The 18,009-nt window shown below is 45.0% G+C and overlaps 1 protein-coding gene across 1 annotated transcript; it reads right to left on the reverse strand.

The window, feature by feature from the left end:
- Positions 1 to 3,513: 3,513 nt before the first annotated feature.
- Positions 3,514 to 17,600, reverse strand: IVD (isovaleryl-CoA dehydrogenase; the record flags this gene model as incomplete). The annotated part of the gene is made up of 12 exons (XM_079537292.1): positions 3,514 to 3,647; positions 3,757 to 3,829; positions 4,686 to 4,790; positions 5,053 to 5,134; positions 5,807 to 5,900; positions 8,471 to 8,567; positions 9,254 to 9,390; positions 9,805 to 9,898; positions 10,252 to 10,421; positions 11,959 to 12,010; positions 14,702 to 14,791; positions 17,460 to 17,600. 12 exons carry the CDS (start codon positions 17,598 to 17,600, stop codon positions 3,514 to 3,516), a joined length of 1,269 nt encoding a protein of 422 aa, XP_079393418.1.
- Positions 17,601 to 18,009: the final 409 nt, after the last annotated feature.

Below are 18,009 nucleotides of genomic sequence, written 5' to 3' on the forward strand. Positions count from 1 at the left end.
CTGCAGTAATCCCCGCTCCCCCACTTTGCTCAATATTGTCCTGTGGGCTAGAGAATGTTTTTGTCTCTCCTTTGCAGTTGTGAATTCTTTTATGTGGGGGGGAGGAAATATCTTTCTAATCTTCCTGCCCAAAAGTGGGCAAGGGGAGCTCAGCACAGCTGTGCAGCATGCTATGGGGCAGCTGCTTTGCGTGGCACCCCCAAGCTGAGCCCCTTCCCCATTTCCAGCATGGGCAGAGGGTGTGGGACCGTGTCATCTCCCTGCTTGCCTACGGGACAGTGAGAGTGTGCAAAGGGCAGAGCTCAGTGCGCAGAACAAGGAGGTGACTCAGCAGCTCCGTCACCAGCTCTAAACCACAGCAAAGTGAAAGCTCTGAACGCAGAGAGATTTTTAATGGGGCTTCATGCCCGAGGGAGGTACTATATACAGAGATGAAGCAGCATCACAGAGCTTGGCCTCAGCACATCCCATCCGGAGAGTAGAAGCGAGAACTTCTGCCACCTTCACGATGCGTTATCTTGTACTGAAATTGCACAGCAACACCCAGCCCAGGAGGGAAACATCATTTACCCCTTCCTCGTTGCCACGAGCACTGAGGAGCAGCCCAACAGGCTCAAACCACATCCCCTGCTGTACGCATGCAGGAGAACAAGCCCTAGACACAGCTGGGGTGGGGGTCTACCTTTCGGTCACGGTGCTTCGGCTGCACTTTTATTGGGTCTGCAATCTCAGGGGCTGAGCTGCAGAGCAGCCGTGAGCACACAGCAAAAAAATTAATCACCTGAGCTGGTTCCCCATAGCCAGCAGCTTCAGCACATGTACCCAGGGTGGTTTTAATTCTTCCCAGAAATTGATAAACTCTGAATCTGGAAAACTTACCCAGCTGCTGCAGAAGAGAATGCTTTCCTTGTTCGGAACAACTATGGCTGCACCCCAAACATCATTCTGTCTTCAACTGTGCCCTTCCCAGGAAGCACCTGCAGATTCCTGATAAGCTAGGAGAAGCTTCGCTATGATTCTGCCTCCTCCCAACCCTCCCCCAACCTCATTTTCCATAGGCTGCTATTGCTACACGCTATCAGGTTGCATATTAGGAAACATTTCTTCTCAAAAAGAGTGCTCACACACACACTGGCACAGGCTGCCTAGGGAGGGGGTGGAGTCACCATCCCTAGAGGTGTTCCAGAACAGTGGAGATGTGGCACTGAGGGCCATGGGGATGGGTTGTGGTTGGACTTGGTGAGCTCAGAGGTCTTTTCCAACCTTAATGGTTCTATGAAAAAATCTACTTTTCCCTTTGGGAGTAATTTCCACTCCCTCCATTCTTGTTGCTGAGCAGCCAACCAGCTGCCAATAGAGCAGGCATCTTCAGAACCAGGCAAGGTGCAGCAATGCATGGACCCTGCCATCATCTACTTCCATTGCAGACTCACAGCAGATACTCTTAGGAATGCATCTAGAGGCACTGAGCCCTCATACACTTTTCCCTGTTAACTCTGCTGCTCTCAAGAGGAGGCCTGAGGCATGACCCAGATGCATCACTGTGTATATAAACACATACACACATAAATATACCCACACGTCTACATATATAAACATACCAAGTAGCAGTTGAACTCTACACCTCTCTGGGAACCACCCCAAGACCAGAGGGCTGCCCAGTGCAAGCTGATCTAATCACACTGCACACAAACCAATGCCCTTAACCTTGAATGCCAGAAGCTCTGTTTTGGTACTACAGCGATAAGCACTCGGTTGGAAGCAGTCCATGCCTTAGGAAAGGGGGATGCATAGGAACTTCAGTTAACAAAACCCTGCTCAGAATTTATGAGTCCCTCCCTGCGCCCCACCCCACGACGCATTTGACATTGATTCACAATGCCTTTAACTCCAAGGTGCTGATCAGCCTAGAAAGTGAAGGCACTATTTCTTGTTTGCATATTAAAAAAATAGACCTCTACTATGATAGAAGGCAGGTTTAAAAACTTGTGTGTCTCCTGCAGCTTAGAGTACATATTTTGTTTTAAACACTCTGATGCGGCTCTGACCTTTGTTTTGGGGGAAGCTCCTCTGGCTGGAGACAGATGAAAACACAATGATTCAGCTCCGATGCCCTTCTGAGAGCCTTCAAGGAAGCATGTAGTGATTCATCCCCACATTAAAGAGCTGAGGAACATGCAGGTACGATACAAATTTCCCACCACCTTTGGGAATAAGATTTGCCACTTTACTGAGGCTGAGAAGATGCACCTACAGGTGAGCTCTGCGGTGTTCCTATGTGCTTGGTGACCAATTCAGGCTTTTCAAGCTGTAGCATTTAAAAATTCTATTAAGCTACTGCCACCTAGTAGAAATAGACTACAAGCAAAAAAAATAACAATACAAAAAGCTTTAAATTCTTTACGTTACAACTTCTGGGAGTTTGCCTGTATGGCAGCTCTTTAATTCATTCTTCCATCATATTTACAGCATCCAAGCTTTCAGCGTGAATCAACCCTTGAAGGCTGGCAGTGGAAGAGAATTGAAGAGTGCAATTCTCTTTAATAACGTGAAACTTCAATGTGCTCTATGCAACATACACTGAGGACACCCACAAATACTGCTGCTCTTGCTCTGACTTCCTCAGCCAACCATCAGCAGAGCATGAATGCATGCTTTTGCCAAAAGAACAGCCTTCAGGAAAAGGAAAAAAAAAACAACAAGAAAAAAAACAAATAACCCCAAACCCAGAAGTCAGCCTCCTCCTGCCTGCCTCATTCATGGATGTCACAATACAGGTCTGACGTTTTAACTGTTCCTGGATGATGGATGGCAACACTGGTGGATGAATAACACAGCAGGAGGCAGTCCATCAGGGAGGCAAAGGCTTTGGGCTGTGCTGAAATATCTTGAGAAGCAGCAGGACAAGGAAAGGAAGTATGCACAGAAACAGATGTGGTATTTTAATGAAATTTTAAGAATCATCACCTTAAACGCTGGTTGGGCACCCACGATGCTCAAGCATTCCAAATGGCTGCCCCCACAATGTGGTTGGTGTCACATTCCCCAAAACAGAGGTTATTCATCCCACTGGAAGATCTCAATGGGAAATCCCTCTTTCCAGTAGCAGCATGCTAACTGCTAGCTATTAATGGCACACTGTTTTTAAAAGAGAACTAAAATCATCCCCACAGTCATTTTTTAGATCGAGTTTCTGATTCAAACCCAAGCAATGGCTTTCCCCTGGTTCCAGCCATGCTGACTGCTGCTTTGGTTACCATACGTCCTGTGGATGAACCTCAGCTTTGCAGTGCTGAGATTTAGGATGGCTTATGGACAGGATGAATCAGGCTGATCACAAGAAGAAAACAAATACATTTTCCTTCTACACTGCAGTCTGATTCATCTGATCACCGAGCAGACAGGCTTCACAAGCATCAAGACAGGAACCACGGGAAGAACAAATTTGTGCGCTCCAACCTCTGTGTGAAAGGCCTCGTGGTGCTCAGCAGGCTGCCCCTCCACTGCTGGAGGTTACTTGAAGGCTGCATTGAAGGCCCTGCCGATGACCAGCCTGCGCACCTCACTGGTGCCAGCTCCAATCTCGTAGAGCTTGGCATCACGCAGGAAGCGCCCCATGGGGTAGTCATTGATGTATCCATTCCCACCTACGACCAGAACCAAGGCACAAGTTATTGCTTTTCTCTCATTTGAGGGGCTGAGAGGCCCACTCCTGCAGTCTCCCAGAATAACACACTGGCAGTGATTGTGTCTTACCGAGACACTGGATCCCATCCAGAGCCACCTGGGTAGCACATTCTGCTGAGAAGAGGATCACTCCAGCACAGTCCTGCAAGAAAAGACACAAATAGTGACAGAGGCACAGAAGATGTCACCTGCCCTTTTCCCCACCTGTGCTGCTCTGACCTTTTCATTTCTCTACAGACATCTGCTAACAAACCTGAACCACTTCATCACAAAGGCACAAGATTCATCCTCTGCAAGCAAGAAGCTGACACCGTCTTTCTGTCACTTTTGTCAGACTACATGAAGGTAGAAAATAGAGTGCAGCAGGGAAGCTCTCTGCCTCACAAACGGACATCATACCCCCTGGAGACCAACATGATTTGATTTGGGATGCAAGGCTCAGCTCTGCTAAATGCCTGGTGCTCTCCCCCGACAGACACGGTGATATGTCAGTTGTGTCAATGACACCACCTCGGGATGACTGCCATAGCCCCTTACAGCAGGCAGGATACTGGGTTTGACTTTCCAATAAAACCTACCCATTCTGCTACATCTGTTCCCTTGTACAAATACAGTTTATTTTTCTTGTATTGTGGGGGTGAGGAGGGTAAAACAAACACTTGGAGAGTTCTGAGTCATTTTAAACCCCAGTATGCCCACACTGCTCATGATGAGGAACCAGGCTGTCCAGCAAAGCAGTGGAGTTGCCATCCCTGGAGGTTTTCAGAAATGTGGAGATGGGGCACTGAGGGACATGGTTTAGTGGTTGGACTTGATGATCTTGGAGGTCTTTTTCAACCTTAATGATTCTATGATTCTATTCAGGAACATGGTTCAGTGGGCACAGTGGTAATGGTTGACAGTTGGATTTGATGATCTTGGAGGTTTTTTTTCCAAATTTAATGATTCAATTGAAGGGAGAGAATTCAGACACAACCCACATGGAATTGCAAGCTCACCTTTGCATTAAAGTGGCCCTGGTCACAGGCTTTGGCCACGTTGTAGACATACTGCCGACAGGCCATCAGCCGGGTGTACATATCAGCCATTTTGCCCTGCATGAGCTGCACGTTGCAGAAGAAAAGAGACACATGATGTAGATACTGAAACTTAACATAAGTCCACAGGGATTGAGGGGAAATTGTTTTCAGCTTGAGCTCTGTGAATCAGCTGGCTTCATACAATGCATTCCCCATGGTCTCTCAAAAATCAGTCATAACTCCAGGCCACCTTCCTCACGAAAAGCCCTCCCAACACAGAGTGCCCCATCTTCTCTTTAAGAAGAAGAAAAAGACAAACAAAATCTCAATTCTTTTTCTGTCTCACCTGGAAGTGGCCAATTCTCTGTCCAAATGCTTCTCTTACATGTAGGTATGGAATTGCATGGTCAAGAACAGCTTGCATGAGCCTGAGAAAAGCACAGGTAGGCAGGAAAAGAAAGACAACAGAACAATTAAAATACTGATTAAATCTTGGAAGCTCAATCTAAGGCAAAAAGGTTTTCCTACCTAAGAAGATATGGTGCTGTCTTCCTATAGCTCCACTCAAAAAATGCTAAGAATGAAGTCCAAAAGCCCATGTTTTCTCCACAGTGTTCTACATGTTGTTCATTTGGGATATCTTGTAGTAGGGTTTTACTTTCTTAATTCAGGAGAGGGTAGAAGAGCCTTCTTACACCTGCTGCTAGGGCAGTTTGTGCCACCTTGTGTCTCCAGAAGACCAACAGAAGGGGCGAGCCAATTTTGTAAAAAAAGCGTAGACAAGATTAAGAATGGTAAGAAATCCTCTTTCTGCTTTGCAGATGACAGTCTGTCCATACGAGGGTTTTAATGCAGAAAGGAGCATAAGGAAGGGGACAAAAGGACTGTAAAGTAAAAAATGTTTATGCCAAGACCACCATGTTCAAAATCACGGTCTGGATGGTAAGTCTATGGAACCACCTCGCTTATGCTACACTGGAAGGCAGAGATTCCCAAAACTTTCCTTCTTGCATTGCTTCTATGAGGAATGGAGAGGTAATATCAACCTGGCTGGGTGATCTTTCTGGTCTTACAAACTATGAAAGGTGGCAAATCCTTACCCCAGTGGCCCACCAGACAGCACGAGCCTCTCCAGGTCCAACCCGCTCATCAGAACGTAGACTCCTTTGCTCAGCTTCCCCAATATATTTTCAGCTGCAACCAAAGAAAAATGATTTACCCATGTGCAATCCTAAGATAAGCCATTGTCTGAGGGTCTGTGTTCTCTAGGCAAAAGATTCAAATCCTCACTTATGTTCACCTTACCTTCTGGCTTGAGACACATTCAGGATGAGCTAAATAGGCTGAGTTTTGGTGCGTATGCTCCCTACCACTGAAACACCTTAACCCAAACAAAGCCAAAAAGCAAAAGGCAGTAAAGAGTTACAAAGACCACCTACAATTGCTGTTATTCTCTATCCATGTTCTAGAGAGTAAGGAGCACTCCGAAGACCTCTCAGTGTAGTGTTTGTGTAAATGGGAGATTCAACAGCCTTGGAGGGCAAAATGGGAGCCCTCTTCTCCATCTCATCAGTTTGTATCTAATCCAATCTGACAGTGACCAAAAGGTGCTACCATCTGATGTCTGCTGAGGAGGGATTTGAAATGAATGTGAATCCTAGTCTGATACGCCTACATCACCTTATTGAACATTCCTAATAAAGGAACCAAAGCTTATGCAGGCAACCAGCCAAAGCTCACCACTTAGCATGCACTGGGGTGATCTACATTGGCCTTCTGGGACTAGAAAATCTGAATTCTTGTTATCACCCCTTCCATGCGAGGGACTGAACAGAGCATTGCATATTACAAACACACATTTCAAAGACAAGTATTATTTCTGTGAAAACAGAACAGAAAAAAGTACATCAGATTAAGGGCTGGCAAAAAGGCTCAAAGCCATGTCTTTGTGGAACAATCTGAAGAACGCACTGACATTAGCAAATATCAATAGAGACGCAGGACCAAAAGGTTCATCTCAGTAAGGCAGGGGAGAACTTGAAGTCTATCAGCTCTGCTTTGTAGACGGACAGAGATTATTCACTCATCATGCCATGAAGAGGAACTGACATGTGCTTCAGGCTTTGATCACAAGAGATCCGAGAGGTGCAATATGCAATGTGAAAATGAGGCAGGACTTGTGGACACACAAACTCCCAAAGCAAACACTCTTTCAGTGATATCAGCCCAAGGACTGCATTGCCTTCTTACTGAAGAACACGTTGATGTGCTGTGCAGAGAAGTGTAACCCCTACAGAGGCAGAGACATGATATTGGATCTTAGAAGTGAAAGAATGAACCTGGCCCTCAGAAAAACTTCAACATTCCCCTTCCTCCCACTCCCCCCAAAACAACAAAGAGAAACACTAACAGCAAATGTTACTTTGAAGAACAGAGCACAAACTCCAGCATCAATAATAGTAAAATTAGAAGTAATTACATTCTATATTTTAAAAAACAAACAAACAAAACAAAAAAAAAAACCAACACAAAAACAAAGAGGACCAAACATTCTGAATGTTCTCCTATACATCCAGGGAAAAGGGATGGATAGGTATGCAGGGAGCTGAGAGAGATGTGCTGATTGCACAAGGAAGGGCAAGTTTGCTGGCTGCACATCACAAAGAAATGCTGAGGTTCTGAACCAACTTTTACCAAATCAGTATGACCAAATGAACTCAGGGACAACACTCAGTATGAGAAAAAAACACTCAGTGGAGCACAGCTGACAATGAAACCCATATGTTTTAAAGCAGATGGAATTGCAGTGCTAGAGGAAGACATCTGAGACAAAGATTCTGCAGACATGTGAAACAACATCAAACTGGTTCAGCTTCCAAGGTAGAAAGAAGATCAGATGTAGCATTAATTGCCAGAGTGCAAAATGTGTTAACTTCCAATGGTGCAGTGATGTGTTTCTCCAAGTTATCAGAAAATTGAAATCTTGTTACCATGAGAACACACTGTTCTGCACAGATGATTATCCAGATGATAATCTGAAGTCTTGGGTACTGCCCTTTCTGATTTCAGACTACAGGGGTCTGGTCAAGTTAGACATGTCCAATTTCAGCTGAAACTTCCACATTCTGAAAGCAGCTGTTGCTGCTGTATAGGGAGCAGTGGAACTGCTTTCTCTGCAGATATGCAGTTAGGAGTACAGATAAGGGATCTCCTCTGCTTGCTGTATAGTGGCTGTGAACTTTCTATCAGAAAAAAAACAAACCAACAAAACAGCCAGTGGAGTAACGAAAACAGCCACTACAGTTGCCCCTGTTGTATTAATGATGGAAGGATGTTTTTTCTTTAAGGCCTAGACTCCATAGAATTGTTAAAAGTAAAGCAGAAGTCTCTCTCAGGTGGTCTTCTGTGATTTTGGAGAAAAGAAACTTTAAGACAAGTATGTTCTCCTACTTATCAGATGGGAGCTCTAGCAGCAGCAATCAGAAGTTTCTCTGGAATCCTCATACAGGTTTTGTGTATGAGTCAAGTCCCTGAGGGAGAAGTGGGAGTGATCCAGCACAGGATGTGTTCACTCATGGAATCCATCAGACTACAACTTCCCAACTTCACCAGCTCTCTTGTGAGGCTGTTTAAGAGCAGGGAGCCATCCCCAAAGCCCTCTGGGTCACAGTCTGAGCATGCACGCAATCAATTAACCGATTTGCCTACGCAAGAAGAGAGCGCAGCTCTCACATGCATACTGCCACGATTTGGAGCCAACTCACCAGGGATCTTACAGTCCTCAAAGATCAATTCACAGGTGTTAGACCCTCTCATTCCCAGCTTATCAAGCTTCTGTGCTGTGCTAAAGCCTGGCATTCCCTGCAAAGCCAAGACATCAAAACTAAGGATTACAAGCACTGACAGCGATAGAACTATGCTAATCTCTCCGTCAGGTAAGTCCATCAGAAAGTTTACTGATCTCTGAGAGTTTATTTTATTACAGCTTCCTCATGGGAAAGAAGATGTGCAGAGCATAGTCTCAGTTAACTAAAAGGGAAGAAAACCCCCAGATTCCTGTTTCCCAAGGGCTCTATCCAAAGGACTCTGATGATTTTTGCCTGAGTGTTTGGGTTGCTATAGGATTCCAAAAGGGCAGCAAAAGAAAAAGGGAGAAAAATTAATAATGTTATTTCAGCATCTTGGTATTAAAAAGAAGGCAAGAATAAAAAATAGGTTAGTAGGATATTTATAGAGCCTCCAACAATTTTGGGAAACAAGCAAGTCCTTCTTTACACAGATCTTGTCCTTTCTCTCCATATCTCTAGTCCAAAAGACTGTGCCTGCATACCCAAATCGAAAGCTGCCAGTGCAATATGCCATGTCACTGGGGCAGAGGACAAATCTCACAGGTTTATAAGGTTCAGGCAGGGAATAGTTTGTCTTTGAGCAAGGGACTGACAGATACTGAGTTGGTTTCTAAACAGTCCACTTAAAGTGAAGAAGGTAGCTTTAAAAGCACACCAACATAGAATTGGGAGAATTATTAAACAGTAACTGAAACCTACCTTCTCCACAATGAAAGCAGTTATCCCTCGGGAGGCTGGAATGGCATTAAGGTCAGTTTTAGCATAAACAATGAGAACATCTGCATCTGGCCCATTGGTGATCCAAAATTTGTTCCCATTCAAAACATAGTAGTCCCCTGGAAGCACAGAGCTGCAGTCTGTTACTTTGTAATAGATAAACCAACACTTACATCGTCACCCTTTATTTCATTGGTGATCTTTAAGATCCCCATGAACAACATGCACACATCTCTCCCCAAAATCAAGAAGACTCATCACCTTCATTTCTGGAGTCCAAAGACAGCTTAACGAATGCCTGACAAACTAAGGCTCCTAGCACTGGTTCCATCACATTATCATCCTCCACCACCATAATCAGAAGTCTATTTGGGATCTTCAACCACCCACCCTGTGTCTTCACTATGTTGTGTTATCATGCACTGATTACTCTGGGAGGAAGCACAACGCTGCCAAAGTGGCCTGAGAAATGCTGAATGGCGTTAGGGAGGTTAGCTTCAGTTTACAAGAGACATTTGTGCTGGAAGCTTTACCTTTCTTGTCTGCCTTCAGCTTCATGGACACAACATCAGACCCAGCATTGGGCTCGCTCATTGCTAAGGCCCCAATGTGCTCCCCACTAATGAGCTGAAAAAGAGAAACAGAAGATCCACCTCTGGCACAACTTAAGGACATTACGTCTCGTCCTTATTCAAACTAATTCAGTCAATCAGTGCATTTCAACATAAGTCTCAGTGATATACTCAATTTTAGTTAATGAAGTACTAATAAGAACTTGGTTCATCATGTTTCATGGCAAGTAATTAAACTGATTGCACTACCTGTATCGAAAGCCAGTGAATGAGGGCATTAAAATACACCTGAGCTGCAATGAGGACAATTTGGGGTCACATATCACCACATTGCATAAGGCTCATTTGAGGAGTGAAAAAAAAAAAAAGGAAAAAAAGACCCCATCCTGCCATTTCCCAGCATCATACCTTGGGCAAGTACTTCTCTTTCTGGGCTTCATTGCCATTCCGCACCAGCTGGTTGATACAAAGGTTCGAGTGGGCTCCATAACTAAGCCCAACAGCTGCTGATGCACGGGAAACTTCCTCCATCACCAGCACGTGGTCCAGATAGCCCAGAGCAGATCCACCATATTCCACTGAGAAGAAAAAGCTCACATGAGCCACCACAGAGTACATCATGTATGCATGAGATCCCAGGGTTGGGCTCAGTCTTGAATAAGATTTGAGACAGTTACAGGAGAGCTCTTGGGTTTGATTGGCACTGTCTCTGGGCTGAGCACTTCTGGCTTTCCCCATCCTCTCTGAAATTTTTTACAGAGTTTTCTCATCTTAAAGAAAGTGACACATTTGCGTACATACAAATGCAGTCACAACCAAAAGTAAAAGGTTTGTTTTACAGGCAAGGAGCAAATGATTGTTCTCATAAGAGAACTATAACAAGAGGACATAAACACGCACCAGTCAGGGAAGTGATGTGCACTCACTGGCCCTCAGCAAGAATGCTGGAAGCAAGCAGCAAGACCAGCAAGAGCTACCATGAGTTCACACAACAGCCACTGGCTTTAGATGCAGCCTTTCTCCCATGTCACTCACTCTGACTCCTGTCTTTATCTGCAGGGCCACTTCACCCTCTGAAATCATCCCAATCAGAGTTTGGGTTTTTACCCTCAATATCCTGAAACATGGGTTTATCCTTTTCTGACATATGCTAAAACAAAAGATTTTCTACTAGTTCCTAAAGTGCTGCTGGGTTGGGTGTTACTGCCCCCAAAAAGAACTGTGTTACTGTCACACCCTAACTCTACCTGCTACAGCAAAACCAATGCCATTAGGGAAAGCACACACAACAACACAATCAGAAATTAGAGCTGAATCTCAGAGGGAATCAAAACAGACAGCACTCATGAGGCGATGGCTTATTTATAGCGTGGGAAACTGCTGCAAGCCTCAGGCACAACATCAAAGAATAAAGAAGGTAAGAGTGAGAAAAAACAGGAGCAGCAGTAAATTGGGAAGAGTAAAGAGAGAGAGCAGGAAGAGAGTTCCAGATTCAGTGCCACTGAAAGAAGAGCAGAGGCATTATTTTAAGGTGCTGCTGTTCAGCTTGCTTCTGCAGAAGCCTTTGCACACACATATGTAGAAATAGACTTCATGAAGTGGAAATAAAGGCCCCAGTGGCTGCTTTCCTACACTAAGACTCTTCCTCATTACACTGTGTGCCTCAGTAATCCGTAACATTAATCAGAACACTTTTCAGCTAACCTGGATGAGGCTGAGGAAGTTCGCCCTAATTTTTTTTTTTTTTTTTTTTTTAAAAAAAAGTTCTGTGTTGTCAGTTCTCCATTAGCAATCACAGCTTTCCACAATGTCTTTTATATCCTGTAACTTCTCTGATTAGAGCTGGATGTTTGCTCTGGGATACTTTTACCCATAACTCAAAATTTACAGCGAATGGAAGCAACACAAGGAGGTTGTAGACGCCCCACCGTGGAGGCATTAAAGGCCAGGCTGGATGTGGCTCTGGGCAGCCTGGTCTGGTGGTTGGCGACCCTGTACATAGCAGGGGGGTTGAAAGTACATGATCATTGTGGTCCTTTTCAACCTGGGCCATTCTACGGTTCTGTGATTCTTCTGTGTGAAGCATCACCTGACAGATGGTGGGAATGCACTTACCAGGAGCTGTGATCCCCAGAACTCCCAGTTCCCCAAGTTTCTTCCAGAACTCCTACAAACACAGAAGCAGCAGTCAGGCCAGTGGGAAGAGAAGTAGCTCCCTGGACACATGGATTTACCTTGTTGGTGCGAGACCTCAGAGATAAGCACATCAACACCAGTTCCTACTGCAGCAGCAGCTTCACCCTTCAGACTAAGAACCCACACAGCCATAATGACATTAGTTATGCTACAATCTGTTGACTGAAGGAAGGTAACTCATAACCCTAAATTTAATTTGAGGCAGACGGGTACTAAGATTTAATACATGTCCAATTTAAGAATTTAGATGAATGTAAGCCTCCTATTAACTTCAAAAACTGCACTTTTAGACCTTCTTATGCTGTATCTAGCTAAAGATAATTTAAGGCGTTGGGATTTAAATTTATATTTGCCTTTTACCTCATACAACCTTGTTACACTGTGTGGGTCTATTAGCCTGTGACTGCTGCAAATAGCAGATAGCATAAGTTATCCACAAGCGAGACTCTGGAAAACTCTGAGAAGAGTTGCAATCGCTGAGCAATTTAAGACTCTTTCAGTAACACAGAAACTGGTATGGAAAGCCAAGGAAACTTCCTTCTTTAAAATCTCTTCAAAGGAAGTGTTAAAGCTGAGGCAGGAAAAACAACTACTGAGGAAAGCAAAGGTTCTGGAAGAGCTATAAGAGCTGGCCTTCTGGTGAGCACTTTGGACTTGGAGATTCAGATCCTTTACCTTCATAAGGGCCACTCAAGTACATAAACTTCAGTGTTTTTGGGATGGCCAGGATACTTGATGCACATGGGAACTGGATAAAGTTGTTGTGCAGTGCTCACACACCCTACAAAGCTCATCTGCTAGAGGACAGGCTGTATTCCCTGACCTTCCTTTGCCCATTTCCCAGATTTCTCCTCCTGACAAGACCACTGCATAAGCAACTGCTGCTCTGCAGCCACATGATCTGAACTGTTCTGAACACAGAATTGTTAACACTGGAAGGGACCTTCAAAGGCCATCCAGTCTAATGCCCCTGCAATGAATAGGGTCACCTACAGCTCTATTAGGTGCTCAGAGCACCATCCAGCCTGACCTTGCATGTCTCCAAGAATGGGGCTTCCCATTCTCTGGACAACCTGTGCCAGTGCCTCGCTATCCTTATCATAAAAAACATTTTTCTTATATCCAGTATAGATCTCCCCTCCTTTAGTTTGAAACTGCTTCCCCTTGTTCTATCAAAACAGACCCCTCTAAAGAGTCTGTCCCCTTCTTTCTTTCAGCTCCCTCTTTAAGACCAAGACAACTTCACAGCTCTCAAGAACCCCTGGTAGCAACGACACTGCTGTCAGCACAGCAAGAACTATTCTCCATTGCCCTTTTTATTGTAGGACAGAAATAAAATACTTTCTGATATGCTTTCAAATGGGAACAATTGAAGATAAATAAATTCCACTAGAATTGTGGAACGGTTTAGGCTCCTTCCAACCCAAACCATTCTTTGACTCTCTGAATTCATCAGTTTCAGTATTTTTATGCTAACAAAACTAGAAGTTGCTTCCACTGACCAACAATCTGAAGTCACGCCACAGGAGGTTCAGACTGGATATTAGAAGAAAAATCATTCACGGACAGAGTGGTAAAGCAACGGAGGGCTGCTCAGGGAACTGGTGGAATCCCCATCCCTAAAAGACTGTAAGAAATGTGTGGATGTGGTACTAAGGGACATGACTCAGTAATGTGGCTTTGGTGGGTCAGGTTGACAGTTGGACAGGGTGATCTTGCAGTCCTTTTCCAGCCTAGATGATTCTGCAAGTCACAGAATCGGTAGCTGACACACAACACACACATCAGCTGTGCCTAGCACAAAGCATCACAGAGAAAAGGGGAAGCTGTGAATAAATGCAGTAGGGACAAAACCACCAAGGGCCACTTCTGCTGCCACTTTAGACTGTGGGCTCTCCTCCATTGTACAATGGACGTTCAGGTAAATGCTTGTTATCTATGAATAGCCCCAAGACACTTCAAAAGGTATTATTCAATAGCACTGGATGACATCTGGTGCGCCAGACTAAACCCATATAGTTAACTTCAAAGCTACACATATATCCCTGAAAATATCAACATCAGAGCTCTGAGAGATCCTAGCAGATGTTATGAGTGTCTTAAGTCTTGTGGAGCTTATGAAAACCAATAGTGAGAGCTCTCATTTTCATCAATCAAACCTCCCTATTGCACACAGTTTGTTGCTTCTGTTAGGAAGAAAACTTCCAGCTCAAGTCAAACAGCTCTACGTTTCCTGCATTCGCACGCAACACTTCCAAAGCAAAATAGAGAGGAGACTCAGATATATAAGAAAGAGTTGTGCACAAAGTGAGCCCTAGCAGGGAGAGTGAGAAGCACACATCAGAGGAGTCTTTGAAGACAGCCAGGCACAAATGCCACAATGAAAATCTAAACAAGACCATGATCAATCCACCTTTTTTTTTTTTTTTTTTTTTTTTTTTTTTTTTAAATCAGATGCTGGCTCAGTTCTTCCCCAGGTTGTTCGAAGTTACCAAAAGAAGAAACAGGAAATCAAAAAACTTTTTTTTTTTTCTCTGCTGCTTTCAAGTCTGAAAAGTTGATGCATATCTTCCTGTGGTGCATACCGGGTCTTTGTCTGAACTTACATATAGATCAAAGTACAGACTACCATCTTTTTCATAGGCACACATCAAATACTTACCCGCATGCCTTTGAATTCATTCTCCTGGTCAATTTGTTGGGCCTTTGGAGCCAAATGCTCTTGACAGAACTTTGTCATGGTCTGCCTAAGCTGAGAAAAGAAGTGAGGAGAAATGCACGTGTTACACTCTATCACCATCTTCTTCCCTGGGATACTCCCAGCATTCACCACTGGGTAATTCTATGATCTCAAACCCACAAACACAAAATCATAGAGAAATCTCTATTTCAGGTTATTAGCTGAAATATAACACAAAAGGCCCTGAGCTTTTTGAAGAGTGGATTTGACAGAAGTCCTTCTCTTAAGTTCTCAAGAGGGAACTGAAGTTCCCCTTGACATCCAACCAAAAATGACACATGAGAGAGACACATGCTACTGAACTACTGCCTGCCTGCACTGGGGTTCCAGGGGAAGTTTTAGGAAACTTCCAAAGTTGACAAGCAGAGCTTATGATTCATTATCCTCCTTGAGTACTTGCTCAGCGTTTCATTTAATTTTATGAGCACGTCTGCAGTAAGAACACGTGTTAAATAACAAGTGTGGCTTATCAGGCTGGGACTATATGATCTATCCTGATATCTTCTATAGAGGAAAAATGTCATTGAATCAGGTATGCTACTTGTTCTAAAGTGTTGAAATAAAATCAATTCAGAGTATTCTCCCAAATTTTAAGATTAATTTACTTATATGCGCTTTGCAGCAGTCTGTACGTATTCCAAATAAACTTAATCAATATCTTAAGTGTTTATAATAAGAAGACTTTTTAAAAAAAGTAAAAGACATCACAGTAGAGCTTAGAAATCCAGTTTTAACTCTTGGTTCTTTATTCCCTTACATTAATGTCAGTGAAGGAACCTTCTGCTGTTTAACCAAAACACTGAGAAGGGACAGATGCAGCAAAGCAAAATCTGCCTCGTCTGCTCTGCCTTTCTCCCTTGTTTCAAATTAAAAAGATATGTTAGTTGCCATGGCTACCCAGATCCTGGATTCCAGTGCCACCAAACAAGTTCATCCCTCTCTGGCAGACTTTTTTTTTTTTTTTTTTTTCCCCCTCCTTTTTTCAGACCTTAATGTTTCCATCGCGACAGAATTGACAGCAGTAAACTTGACCATAAAAACTGGACAGAGAGTTTAAACACATGCAAAATATACTTTAATCATCAGAGACTGGAGGATGCATTCTGACAGGCATCTCAAAAACTTTAAAACAGCTTATATAACAGTGTCAAGTGCTTTTAATGCATAGATTAACCAACATTACCAAAGATCTATTTATGGTCTTTGCCAAGCTTTTCTGTAAGAGACATAGAAGTTACAAGACTACTTTCACCTTTTTATACCTGCTGAACACACTGAAACATCAAGCCGATAAAGATATAAATCACAAAAACCAATCAGGTATAAACAAGTGGTAGCATTATTGCAATACCACATTCCTCTACACTTCTCTGCCCAGAGAAGCTGTGAGTGCTCCATACCTGGCAGTGACCAACAGCAGGCTGTGTGGGGCCATGGGCAACCTGATCTGCTGTGTAGCAATCCACCCACAGCAGGGCAGCGAGGGCTAGGGAGGCTTTGAGGTCCCTTTCAGCCCAGCCCCAGACCTGAGAAGCACAGAGGAAAGTTTCATTGGTCTGGACTAACCCTTTCAAGATACTGCCACTACCTTGGGGCAAGTGAGAATAGCAGAATATAGAATAGTTTGGGTTGGAAGGAAACTCAAAAGATCATCAAGTTCCAAACCTGCTGCCACAAGCAGGGCTGCCAACCACTATATCAGGTACTGGAGCAGGTTGCCCAGGACCCCATCCAACCTGGCCTTGAACACCTCCAGGGATGGGACATTCACAGCTTCTTTGGGCAGCCCATTCCAGTACCTCACCACTCTGAGTGAAAAACTTCCCACTGACACCTAATCCGAATCTTTCCTTTCTTAAAGCCCTTCCCTCTTGTCCCTTCACTATCTACCTGAATAAAAGGATTATTTCCCTCTTGTTTACGACTTTTCTTTAAGTACTGGAAGACACTGGATGGCATCCTTTCCTTCTGTTATATCAACTGCACCAGTCAGCTTGGTGTCATCCACAAACTTGCTGAAGGTGTACTTGATCTCATCATGTATGTCATTGATAAAGATGTTAAAGTGCACCAGCCCCAGGAGAAATCACTGGGGGTTACCACTCATCACCATCCTCCACCTGGACACAGAGTCATTGACCACAACCCTCCGGCTGTGACTTTTCAACCTATTCTTTATCCACCAAATAGCCCACTCTTTGGATTCGTATTACTCCAATTTAGAGGCAAGGATGTGGTGTGGGACTACCTCAAAGGCCTTGCACACATTCAGCATACTATGCTGATGCGAATGCAAGGCTGTAAAGCTAGGAAGTAACATCAGAACTTTTAGGTCCCCCACCGGCCAACAGAGCCAATGAGAGCGCTGGAGGATCCAATGTCTTTGATCATTGAGCTGATTTGATCAGAAGTGCAATCTGAGTGCAGCAGACTCGTTCACCTAAAAACGCAGCCTGCGGGCTGCGCCACCCACCTCACACAGCTCCCGGACAGCCTCCCCGCGGGGCACGGCGGACACGTGTCAGCAGAACACCCCCGCGGATTGGCCAGCTGCTCGCCACTCTCAGCCAATCAGCGCCCTCCAGCCCTGACACACACCCCCTCCTCCGCTGGAAGGCGGACTGCCGCGCCGCGCCTGGCCCACGGACAGCGGAGGGCGCGCAGCCGGGACAGCGCCTACCTGCCGCTGCTCGTGGCTCAGCCCGTTCACCGTATCGTCCACCACCAGCCCCGCGCAGCCCCGCCGCAGCAAAGCTTGACGCTGCCTGGCTTCGCGCAGCGCCGAGCAGAGAGCGGCTCTGCCGAGCACCGCCGCCGCCATGGCTGCCCCGGTCCGGTCCCGGCGCGCAGGCGCGGCCCTGTCCCGGGGAGAGCCCCGGCCCGCCCAGCGTGCCGCGAGGGGCAGGAGGGGGCGGTAGAGGGCAGCGGCAGGACGGCGGGTCTCCTGCGGTGCGCTGCCTGAGGGTATAACAGCAAACGTGCTTGTCTTTCTAATGCGTTTAATCAAAAATACTTAATACAAGGAAATGAAACGCTAGCGGATTGAGGCAGATGAGCCGTTGGCAAGGTATGCAGTAAGGAAATCCAGGCTAAGCCCCAGCAGGCAATTAAATAGCTGTGAACGTTTGGCTCTTGTGCAGCCAGCAGTTGCTGCTCACCTTGCCCCATTGCCATCCTGCAGGTGTTACCTGCACCCAGGGCCAGCCTGCCCATCTTCTTGTTTTAGACAT

Source organism: Tetrao urogallus (genome assembly GCF_951394365.1).
Source record: "Tetrao urogallus genome assembly, chromosome: 6".
Classification (NCBI taxonomy): domain Eukaryota; kingdom Metazoa; phylum Chordata; class Aves; order Galliformes; family Phasianidae; genus Tetrao; species Tetrao urogallus.